General features: G+C 35.2%; 2 protein-coding genes across 4 annotated transcripts; one reads left to right on the top strand and one right to left on the bottom strand.

The window, feature by feature from the left end:
- Positions 1-330: 330 nt before the first annotated feature.
- olf186-M (Ki-ras-induced actin-interacting protein-IP3R-interacting domain olf186-M) lies at positions 331-5,027 on the top strand. 3 transcript variants are annotated; one of them, XM_011138954.3, is made up of 6 exons: positions 331-517; positions 707-725; positions 1,312-1,603; positions 1,697-1,992; positions 3,238-3,459; positions 3,607-5,027. In XM_011138954.3, exons 2-6 carry the CDS (start codon positions 716-718, stop codon positions 4,719-4,721), a joined length of 1,935 nt encoding a protein of 644 aa, XP_011137256.1. In that variant the 5' UTR covers positions 331-517; positions 707-715; the 3' UTR covers positions 4,722-5,027. The 3 variants fall into 3 exon arrangements, with proteins under 3 accessions (XP_011137256.1, XP_025163259.1, XP_011137257.1); XM_025307474.1 differs by having other exon boundaries at positions 707-733; XM_011138955.3 differs by lacking the exon at positions 707-725 and having other exon boundaries at positions 332-517.
- A 2,392-nt stretch (positions 5,028-7,419) lies between these two features.
- LOC105181888 (glutamic acid-rich protein) lies at positions 7,420-11,528 on the bottom strand. Its single transcript, XM_011138957.3, has 5 exons — positions 11,251-11,528; positions 9,669-9,923; positions 9,449-9,592; positions 9,165-9,280; positions 7,420-9,058 (listed from the first exon to the last, which is right to left on the bottom strand). Exons 1-5 carry the CDS (start codon positions 11,356-11,358, stop codon positions 9,040-9,042), a joined length of 642 nt encoding a protein of 213 aa, XP_011137259.1. The 5' UTR covers positions 11,359-11,528; the 3' UTR covers positions 7,420-9,039.
- Positions 11,529-12,331: the final 803 nt, after the last annotated feature.

Below are 12,331 nucleotides of genomic sequence, written 5' to 3'. Positions count from 1 at the left end.
ACTTTTCGAAATTTATGTGAACCATTTACATTTTTCATTCGTGCTTATGCTGTTAATACGTAAAATATATCAAATGTCAAAATATTAAGCACGCAGCATATTAGTTCTATAAAAATTTTAAACGCATGCATTTAATATTGAAGAAATAAACAGAAGAATATGTATCGACTTCTGCAGAGGTTGCAACTAATTAGCTTTATATTTTAATCAGTAAAGATCTTAGAATGCTTGATTAGTAAGGATGTTAGAATATTGTTGAGAGACCTTGAAGAGTTCCTGGGGTCTCGGTAAAAACGGGGGCACGGCCCTGCATACACATGACGTGGCGGGCGGATTGTCAGGGCCACCGATAAGTGGTCGCGCGCGCATCTGTCTCAGCAGTTTCAATCAGTCTGCGAGCACAAATCATTTATTGGCGTTGGACGACAACAATCGCGCGAACATGCGTTTCGTGCCGCTTTGATTGCCGAGTAGAGACAGCACGTAATTCGTGTCGACAGTCCGTCCGCAATTGAAGGTAAGCACAGCGACGCGTTCGCTTGTTGCACTTGCTCGTTCGCTCGCGTTCCATCCGAACGTGATTTCGCGTCCACCCTCATTAAGATTGATCGCAATAATTTTGCAATCATGCGTAAGCTTGTTCAGATACGCATGTCGATGCACGATAACGTATACACGCCATTCTATTTTCATGCATGGTCTTAAGAACGAGAATATGGATCCAGGTATTTAGGTATATCATTATAGCGCTATGTTTCTTCCCTTACATGTTTCCAAGTGTTATGCAAAAAATAGAGTCAATTGCTCTGGAGTTTTATTTGGGTAAAAACTAGAGCGCGACGTATATCTTGAACTGTGTACAGAAACATTCCTTTCTTATCAACATTGTTTGATGCTCTGACATAATACTGAAGTTATCACAAGCAGTCCGCCTTGAACACCTGCTGTTCTCTTATAATATGTATATGTATCATCTATATAAAGTTGGATATTGAAGAAAATAATAATTTACTAGTAAATTAAATTATAACTTGAACATGGTTGTATCTTGCATTATGTTATTACTATTATGTTATTACTATTACTATTATGTTATGAGCTTCTTTATGACAATAAATATTGTTATCATCCAATTGTGATAATCATATTTATTCATAGAATTTATTTATAGAATCAATTTTAGAAGATATTATATTATCATGTATAGTTTATTACTTAGTACAATTTTAGCTTATTTTATGTTGAATGCTTTACGTATATATATATATATATATATGTATATATATATATTTATTATGTATGATTTATCAGAGAATGTAGGCAAAGAGACTATCTTGAAAGTAACAGACTGGTTACGTGGAATCTGGGAAATGAGGCGACGTACTGGGCCAGTTCAACAATGGATTGACTCAATACCATTGCCTACAAAGTCAGATGTTATTGTTGCAAGCGAGTGTGAAGAATATATGCAAAGTAAACCACTAACACCAACAGAGCCTAAAGATATTCTATTGACAAAGGAATCGAGGCCTCCAAGTATGACTGTATCGGCACCTATTAATGTTCCTAATTCACCAGCAATGAATACACCTATACTACCAAGGTATTACAAAAAAATTACAATAACATATTCTTTTCTCTTCCACAATACAGTTAAATCAAATATAATCATTTTAACTACTTGTTTCAATTGCAGTTCTTTACCACATAGACTGGCTCGAGATGCAAGTTTTCAATCAGATAGCAGTCACTGCAGCAGCGTCGAGAGCCTATTAGAATTACGAAAGGCAGATCCAACAGCGATTTTGCTCGATCTCGGTTTCGGCGGTTGCTCAACCAGTCCGCAAGAAAATGGTCCATTTTCTCGCATTCCTAAGAGGTTCCTACAGCCATCGTCTTTAAAAGGCATCGCCATCGATGATTTTGTTAAGCAGCAACAACAGACCAGCGAGTCTTTTGACTCAGTATCCTTAGGATATAGGGGCCTAACGGGTAAGATCATGTTTTCAGTGACAATTTACAATATTACTTTCGGTATCTGCATGCGAGAGATAAATTATAGATAAGAATCTTTTATGGATACATAATTCTACAAAATGTATGTTGGATTATGTTATCAAAATCAATTAGCAGCAATAATTTCATGGGGTTAATTTAACTGTCAAGTGTCAAGTTAATTATCGTTAAATCGATGCCCCATGTGTTTGCAGTATTAATTGATAATAAATTAAACTAATGAACAGTGTGGAAATCATGAAATTATGGTTAAATATATATGGGTACAAAATAACTTCGTAGAGACACTCCATTATATATAGCATTACGCAAATGATAATTTTGTAGGAAGCAATAACGCGTTAAGCGTGCCTACGCGTGTCCGACAGCGCAGAAACTCCGGACCAAGTAATTTTGTAAGTCACGCGCGAGAATTTGTAAACGGGACTGTTATTTGATATATCTTTACAAGCTCTTTAATTGAATCCACTAAATACGTCCCGCCGCATTATGTTCATGCCTAGCTGAAATAAATTAAGGAAACACAATTTTTTTTATTTGTACTATTATGGTTTTCTTTTTTTTTTAATAAGCATTTTATAACTCCTTGGTCTTGCTCACGTTGCTTTGGGGTTTATGCATAGAATCAGTTAAGATGCAATATTTCGCTGTTTTTATGTAGAGACCACTTTGTATTCATTGTGTGTGCGATGACATTGTGCTTTTAGAATTTGATAAAAAAACTGATAATAATTGTGTACGTATAAAAAGCAGACTTTATCGGACTATGAACATGAGTCTATTTAACGTAAAATAAATTTGCATGCATAATAGTGAGCATAGAATGCAAAGGTAATACAGTACAATACTAACGTGTAGGAAAAGCACGAGTTTTTGAAACGCGCATTATAAATAATAGAATCCGATGGTTATGTCATAATATCGTCACTTGTTACAAAGCGTCCTTTCTTTCTCGTTTAATTCTGTGCATTAATATGTGTTTAAAAATATTCAGTTGCGAAATAACCGTTGAGCTGGAAAGACAATTACATATGCAAATCATATATACATGTCTCCCGTATCATTCTCAAGCTACGTATATCTTTTAGTTATCTTTCTCACCTTGAGTTTATATATTCAATGAATGTTTTATTTTGTTTCGTGGTAATCAATTATTGTCGTTGACCGTAACGGATACATGTACGGTAAAATATATCTTTTCTTCTTTTGCATTTCTGAAAGGATCGCCGTATGTAGCCCCGTCGGAAATTGTACAAAAAATCATGGAACGTTTGCGAGAACATGACAGTCATGAGGTGGATACCAGTGCGTACAATCACTGCGAGCAGTACAGCCCGTCACATCAGAACGGGAGATTATCCGTTCTGTCTCCCGACAACAGGCAGTTCTTGGAACAGCCACGTTCCAAAAGTCCTGACATGCGTAATAAGCGTATGATTATAGGTAAATGAAGATATAATTAAAAGTTTAGTAAGTTTATAATTATAGAATCTAATAATTGATTAATCTAATAATCCAATAGAAATTCTTTAATGATATTCAATTTGTATAAAGAATACGCAAAAATCACAACAATGTCTTCTCTCGCAGGCCAAAAGTCGTTCGCCTTTGGATGCGATGGTAATTTGATCGAAATATCTGCCAATGATGTGAAACATACGTCCATTGACACGGTAGCTAATTGTAATGCTACGTCGAATGTTGATGAGTCTATAGAATCAAAACAATCATTTTCGGCAGAAAGGGTAACGTTTGAGCATTCGTATTTTTCGGATAATGATGACAATTTGGCGAAACAGTCATCGTTTGACGATACTGTTGTATTTCCTGTACCTGATCTATTTAAAAGAGATCAGGCATCTTCGTCAAGCAATTTGGACGTTGCTCAAAGTGGCGCAAAAATAGACTGCAACGAGTGGGAGTACAATATAGCAGAGACACCTTCTAGATATGGAAACTATGAGTTTCCGCGACACTGTCCTGACATTCGAAGGTCCAGCGAGGGTGCATGCGACACCAAAGTTTTGGAGGACAAAATGTTTGACGAAGGACGTAGATTTAGCGATGGCGCGGTGCACGTTGCGGATAGCCGACGCAATGAATGCACGTTACTGCAAAAGAGAAAGAGTCTCAAGAGACAATCTAGAGTGTACGATACAATGGCGATGCAATATTGCGACCTAAGTCCTATTAAGTCTAGCGTAGCGGATGCAATACTCGAATCTAACGTAGACAGTGAGGAAGTATCGCATGACATAACTGATATTAGCATACACCAATTAAATGCACCAAAGTCGTTCCAGTTGACTGAAAATAAAGACGACACAGAATTAGAGACGGAAGCGGAATCTTGCTTGGGTAGTCCTAGTTACGCGTCTTCGCCAGGGGAGAGTTGTGAATCCATCGATCAGATAAGACATCTTAAAATTATGGAAGAAGATTCGGAATCGAGCGATCATTCTTGTGTAAAGGACGCTCAGGTTTGCTATTACAAAGATAAGGTATGTAACAGTTGCAAGCACGGTAGGAATTGTTTGGATTGCTGCTGCCATGTGGAAAAGAGGAAATATTTGAAAAAAATGGAGAAGATTATGCAAGAAAATAAGAAATTGGAGAACATGCTGGCAAGAAATAGAAGGGAAGTGGCGGAAATTCGTGATATATTGAGCAATGTTTGGTCGGTTAGAATGGAACCGGGATTTTAGATGATTTAGTAAGAAGTTAAATATGCTCATTTTGGTAATTAATAACGGTTAACTAAAATCGTGATATAGGTGAATATACATATGTTAGGAGGAGATAATGAATACCTTTATAGAAATTTAAAACTTTCTATTTGATATTTTGAACTCAATATTCTTCTATTTCAGAAGTCGAATATTTTCGAAGCTCATATTTTTTGTAAAATACACTACCTATTATAACAAAAAAAATATTTCTACAAATTGTACGAGAATAATCAATCTCTTTTAGAGTCTATATTTTTTAGTTAAAATATAAAGAGTAGACGTAATATAAATATATATATTTAATTATATCTCTGTGCGTGTTGAATATTACGCTAGGGAAAGGTTAGTACAGATCTTTTTATATATTTACATCTTTACTTACAACTCGTGTACTTTTTTTACGTACTCTTGACTTACTTTCGACGCGGGTTACAAATAAAGATGAAAAATAATCTTGTTATTGTATTCAGATTTTATTCTCAGTAATGTTAAACAACAGCACACAGAACCAAAAAATCAAGTGCAACATATTTATCATAATATTTTGTTTAATGTGTATATTAAGGTAAATTAATATAGATTATGACAATCTCAAGGTGAATGTCAAAAGTGATGAACAGTATCAACAGTATATCGAAGATCTTGTCTAAAAGAAATACATTCCCATTACCATATCTACTCTGTTAAGTTTGCAATGTCGAATTAACATTTGTTGTCTTTAATTACAAGTTTGTTAATTATATTTCTTTGTTTATCTTATAGTTGGAAGATAACAGTGTGTCATAGATACGTGCACGCACACACACACCACACATATACACACATACACACACACAAATTTTATTCATATTTGATACTTCTTTTTCGATATCATGTTATACAATTTGGATAGCTTATTTTAGTCAGATGATACATATGCACAAAATAATTTTATTATCTTATTATGAGCATGATAATGGGCATAATAGTAATAATAACGGAAGTTATTATTGATATTTCATATTTTTTTTCTTTTTCGAATGTGTCAAATAACTCTGGTCGTAATGAACGTTGACCAACCTGTATTTTATACAAGATTCCAGGAGATCTAGTCTTCTACAGATACCATCGACACAGTGATATTTCTATTAATTATTAATTCTTTATAATCAGGAATAATGTGATACCATATATACTTTTTGAACAACTCATTCGTTTGGATATTAATTATTTTTAGAGTTAAGTAATAATTTATCATATTTTTAAACTAACATGATAAAATCAGGAACTAGTAGTACTGAAAGAATTTTGTATATTAACACGTTGAGTAGCATGTAATCCATATTCGGATAACACATGAACTTGCAGGAACCTTATTTATAGATGATTTTACTTATCTTAATAATGATTTGATGAAGTATAAATATTTTCTTAGTAGTAGCACTAATCAAGTATAACTCGTGCGATTGACAATCTATTAAGTAATTTAACTTTATATACAATCACACGCAGCAGCTAGAGAATTTGGATCTAGTAAGACTCTGACATTAATTTAATATGGTTACTACCCAACGTGTTACAGCCATAAGAAAGCACAAAAATCAAACTGGAAGTCAAAATCGATTGTTGAAGAGAAAAAAATGCAGGAAGAAAAGAAAATATAGTTTTTGTCTGAAATAAAGTTTTTATTCCCAATAATCGAAATATCTAATTCTTCATTTCCGTTTTTGATAATTTGCAAAGTTTATATAATTTCATCTAAATCTAAACTTCAATTAATAACAGTTATTGTTCATATTTTTTATTAAAAAATAAACTGATAATCAATTTTAAAATATATAAGACAAAGGTTATTCTTAAGAAAGGTGAAAGTATTCTAAATACTTGATGTGTTTACACATCTCAAAACGGAATCTAAAAACATGTTTGTGTCGCAAAAATCGGTCAAAATACAAATTATTCCAGAATATACACACGTAGTGGTAAAACGCTATTTGTCTATAAAATTATTTTTCGGGTGGGAGCAGAAAAAGATATTACATACATTAAATTAATATGTATATTGTTATGAAATGTATATGTCTGTCCATTTCTTTTTACTTACTGCTTAAAATGCTAACAACATCGATTGGAAGTTTATCTGATATTACTAAGTGCGGTTTTATTCACTTTTCTTAAGGCTCCTGTTCCTTTGCCGCGGTCATCTTTATTGACGATATCAAAAGCAAGAAAATATACAAAAAGTAAATTTTTATGAAGTGCATTGAAATAAAATGGTGAATTTATTATTCAAGAAACGCAATCAGATTTACAAAATGGTCTTAAAAATTTTTTTTAGTAATAATAAATTAATGTCATATATATTAGTAACAATAAATTAATAAATTATAAAATTAACATCAGATTTTTAATTATTGATTTTAACTTTCCATCTTATCACATTTTTAATTATTGATTTTAACTTACAATTTTACTACATTTTTAATTATCGAATTTAACTTACTATTTTATCACAATTTTAATTATTGAATTCAACTTACCAACTAAATACTAACTAATTTTAACAAAAATTGATCTTAACTCTATTAATCTCAACAATTTTTGGTATGCATTTTCTTGCTTTTGATATCATTGATCCTCGCTCAAGTGCCAAGATCAAATTAGACCTAGATACAACATAATGTATGCAGTTATTGTAGCTGCCATTATTGTGAAAGTTACATTAAAGATAACTCCGGTGAGAAAACAGGAGTCCTAAGTGATCATATCGCCACTTAATAAAGGAAACTGCATTTCATTTAATCACGGCATATAGTAGCCTGAAATCACAATTGATTAGCAAATATATAAGACTTATTCAATCAATATGACTCAATATAAATTGAAAACTTTGGAACATTATATATCGTCATTTTTTTACATAATAAATCAATGAAACCTACTACCTATAATATTTTCCTGATTTCTCGCACAATATTAAGTGATCAAGTCTAAATAAGATATGTATTATCTACGTAATATATATAGAAAGTAGTTATACAAACAGCATAAGAGCATCGTAGAAAGTAAGGTATAATGTACAATTGTGAGAACTCAATAAATATTTGCCACAATTTTCTTTTTTATATGTGTTAATCGCATTTTTCGTATCCGTGAGATTTATTTTTTAGAAATATCACTTATAACGCTTTGTATAAAAAAGAACTCTAAAGAATACCGAAAAATATTCACGAAATATTCCTTCTCTTCCTTATTTGGAATTATAAATACAATCATAAAAATATATCGCGATTTACAGAGATCGATATTTGCGATAACGTAACGTCATATAAATATAACAAGATTAAATTATATCAATTGATACAAAATCTCTCAAATCTCAACGACACAAAATTTCAAAATTTAAAATTCTCTACTATATAACCGTTTCAAACCATAAAGATATAAATGCAGGTCAATTACCGAAGGTTCCCTAGTTTTTCTGTTACATCTTAAGATTAAGTGTACACACAAAATCTGGCCCAGCACCGCCCGCAGCAGTGATATGAACCATAGTATATATAATTTGCAGAATTCTATATTCTTTTTATGCCGCATGAGCGCATAAAAACAAATATTCTTTTTTCTATTCTAGATCTCATTGAGAAATCATATTCCGCCTTCACTCCAACTTGTCTTGAGAACAAGTTTTTAAATTTTATTATTTTATAACCTCTTGCTCATGTGTCAAGTACTTTTTATAGTTTCTACTACGGTATAGGCTTTGAAGCGACGGTTCTTATCTCTGGCTAAGGGCGTGCTTGAATTGGCCACATAGGTCACAAGGCCAATGTTGCATCTCTAAACTAGAATTTAAATTATAAAGATTAGACTAACGGTGGCGTGTCGTAAAAAGAAAAAGAAAATGAACATCAACATGCATCCATTATACTAGGTAACATTAATTTTTTTCCGTCAATAACGTAAAATATTAGATAAATTATCGATTATCATGATTACCCAAAATCGATAATACGACGCAGGCTTGCGAGTAGCTCTATTGGTAATTGAAGCTCACACGTACATGTCAGAGATATCAATTATAGCTAAAGCTACCCCCAGTAATAAACTCAGAGCCATGGTCCTCCGCCCAATCTTATTGGTTTAAGTATGAACCTGCTACAATACCATGTCATTAACTGGATCTGTGTGTACATGTAGATCGTGAATATGTTCTGTGAATCGAGTCCCCTGTGTACATGTAGATGTGTTCCTTTCCTCTTAGCATATCTTAAAACGTATATAAACAAATTAAGAGCAAAACTTGATCTAGTTTTTAGTCTTCTTTTTCGTCCCTGTAACAGAGAGAAAGAAATATTTATTAATTACGCATGTTAAACGTTAACATTACTTTAACACATACTTATTTTAACATAACATTACAATGATACATATACGTACTTTACTTCTTGTTGAAAAAGATGAAGTTCAACAATTGTCTCTGATCTACTTTGCACTTTAAAGGTCACATGAGCTACTAAATAATTGTCTTTGTTATTAACTGACCATCCAGAATACTGAAATAAAATAAGTTTTGTGAATTTCTGTTTATACAAGAGCAGTTTACGTCTTGCTGTTTCGAAATGTGTTGTAATTTTTTTAACTTATGATACGTAAGTCGTGCAGTCGAGTCGATAAATAGTAGAGAATTAATTTAAAATCTTAAAAAATGAATATGCGCTTACTGTCGATGTGCTTTTGTACAATGTCTTGCCATCATCTTTAAATGGTAAGAACTTTTGTAAAAGAGCTTTTCCATCTATCCTCCATAAGGTGGGTGGATCATTGATACCATCAACATCACTTTTCGCAATTACAAATGCACCAGACTATGAAGAATATCAATGTTATAAATATCTTGACGAAAATACTATGATTAATTCAACATGTATTAAGGTAACTTACAGTATAATCCTTTGGAGCTTCTCCCGATGATTCATTGAAACTGTTATCGGAATCCTCATCATCTTCATCATCCTTTTCATCATCTTCTTTCTTAGAACGTCTTTTCCTTTTTGGCTTTTTTCCTGTATCAGAATCGGAATCCTCTTCGTCTATATCATCATCCGATTCACCATCTTCTTCTTCTTCTTCTTCTTCCTCTTCAGAATGATGTCGCTTCTTTGCTGTTTCTCTCTGTGGCCTTATTTTAGTACCACCCTTTAAGAAATCATGAGTGACACAGTAATAAGATGCATAGTAAGGTAAGATACTATGTGTTCAGTTATTATATATATATATATATATATAGATTTTTAATAATATATCATAAACAACATGTATTTCATTATAAAACTCAACATAAATATATCAACAAACTGTTGGATACACAATATATTGACTATAACGCATTATATATCAAGCTTGTGTATTTTGTGAATTTTATTTTCATTCAAAGAATATTTCAAACGATATTTTCCTGATGTTACTTTACGAGGTACACTGAAACTCTAAGCACAAGTTACTTGACGATTCCAATTAAAACTCCGTATTACATACCCATTTTATTCCACAAGAGAGGTTGAAGGCACAGCGACTTAGTCGCTAAAACTAAAAAAAAAAAAGAATCTATCGATTATCGAACTGATTATTGTTATGAACGGTAAACTTTCCAAAGTTATAGTCGATGATTTGTTGACAATGCAAACAGAATTGAAAATAAACGAAACGTGTTGAACGACTTGATCACATCTTCGAAAATTCCGTCCGAGCTGATGCTGAAGATGTAAAACGGAGCAGATGCGGCTGGAGAAGCCGCCGGCGTACAGCGCGCGACCCGCTTCGCTCAGGTGATTTAAAAATTCGGCGATCGGCGCCACCAGAGGCGGCCGAGCGACCGGCCGGCAACGATGGCCGCGATGCGGCAAGCGAAGGCCGGAAGGACACGAGAGCAGTGCGGCCGTACTTCGGAAGATATGCTCTAACAGCGAGGCTCGACGATCACGCGGGAAGCCGCCGATCGTGAGCTCGAAGTCGCGCCCGGCACGGAAAGACAACCGCTCCTCCGAGGGTAATCTTATCTCGCGCGCGCTTCTGGGAGACGCTGGCGGCAGCGGAGAAGCCGCTAAAACTACCGACGCTTCTCGCTCATGATATAACTGTCGGGACGCAGGGCGCTGGCAGGTGTGTTTATTCGACGTGATGTAAGAGCCTAGCGTCCTCCTGTTTGGAGGAGCTGCAACGGAGACACACCATCGTGTCGAGTTCTCCTCGGCAGCGCAGAGTCCAAGTTGCGGACGGAGAGTTGTATCCGGAGAGTGTCCAGGCGCGTTTCGACCTCGATCGCACTTTTAACAAGCATGTTGTCGTACGAATGCCGTTGCGAAAAAGATCACGACTGCGTCAGAGGAATGGAGACAGCGAAGTCGGCGGAGCATGCGAGAGAGCCGGTCGTCGATGAGACGCGCAACGACGCGACGAGACAGATAATGACGATGAGGACGAAGTCTCGCGCGTTGAAACGTAGCGTATGACGTGAGAAGCTTACCTCGGTTCCGGCCTCGGGTGTCCACTCCTCTTCAGAAGCGCCTTCGACTTCCTCCGGGTCGTCTGCCGAATATTCGTCCTCGTCCGACACATCCTTGGTCTTCTTCATGTTGCCTTTGCGCGGAATGTTGTCGCCTTCGTAGTGCACTACCTCTATCCACAGGGACACGCCGGACACGAGACCGCACTTGCGAAACTTACGATGAAGGACGTGCGCGAACACCGCAAATAATATGGCGCACGGCCGCGCGCGGACGACTTGCGCGACTTTGGCGACAGTCTCGAGATGGCCCCACCGCCCCGGTTAAGAGAAGCGAGTCGCGCGAAAAGACGATCCGCGCGCGAAAACGAAACTTCGTGCGATTCGCGATTGTGCTCGAGAAATGTACGATGTATCGCGTTGCGTAATATATGCCTATCGATCGCGTGGAATCGGCGAATGAGCTCGATGTAATCTGGACGAGTTGCAATTGATAGAAAAAAAAAGACAGAATAGGGGAAAAAGGATGTCACTTTGGTATAATTGAATGGGAATTAAACAAAAGCTCGGTGATACGAGGAGAAGTCTTTATGTTACGTCGTGACCGGAAATATTCATTAAATCCGGAAATTGTGGCTGCTCAAGATTCCTTAAGTTGAGACGACTAAAGTTACTTTTGGTTTTTGGATAGAAATCAGCTGCGAGAATTATTCTGTTTCGGCAACCGAATTGTCGTCGTCTGGTCTCCTCGGGACCAGACGAAAATTGGAAAATTTAATCTTTCTTATTGATAGAAAATTCAAAAAAATTAATCTTCTTTATTAATCGTAATTTTATTTAAAGTTTACCCACTTTGTCACAGTGTGGTATAAAATGGTCATATTATACAATGTATCCTGAAGAGTTAAATGTTAATTTCGAATACGACTTTTGCTCCGACGGTTTGTTGCGTCTTTTGTACGACCGTTTCTTTTTTCGCGCATGCGTCACTTTAAAAATATTTTCAATTCTAAGATATCAAATGATTCTCCTTGCGTCTAAGGTATTATGAGCGAAGCATGTCTTAGGATGTTGCAATACATTTTAGAATGTATATGACACA

This window comes from Harpegnathos saltator, unplaced genomic scaffold (assembly GCF_003227715.2).
Source record: "Harpegnathos saltator strain DR-91 unplaced genomic scaffold, Hsal_v8.6 scaffold89, whole genome shotgun sequence".
Lineage (NCBI taxonomy): Eukaryota > Metazoa > Arthropoda > Insecta > Hymenoptera > Formicidae > Harpegnathos > Harpegnathos saltator.
This window is presented reverse-complemented; position numbering and strand designations above follow the sequence as displayed.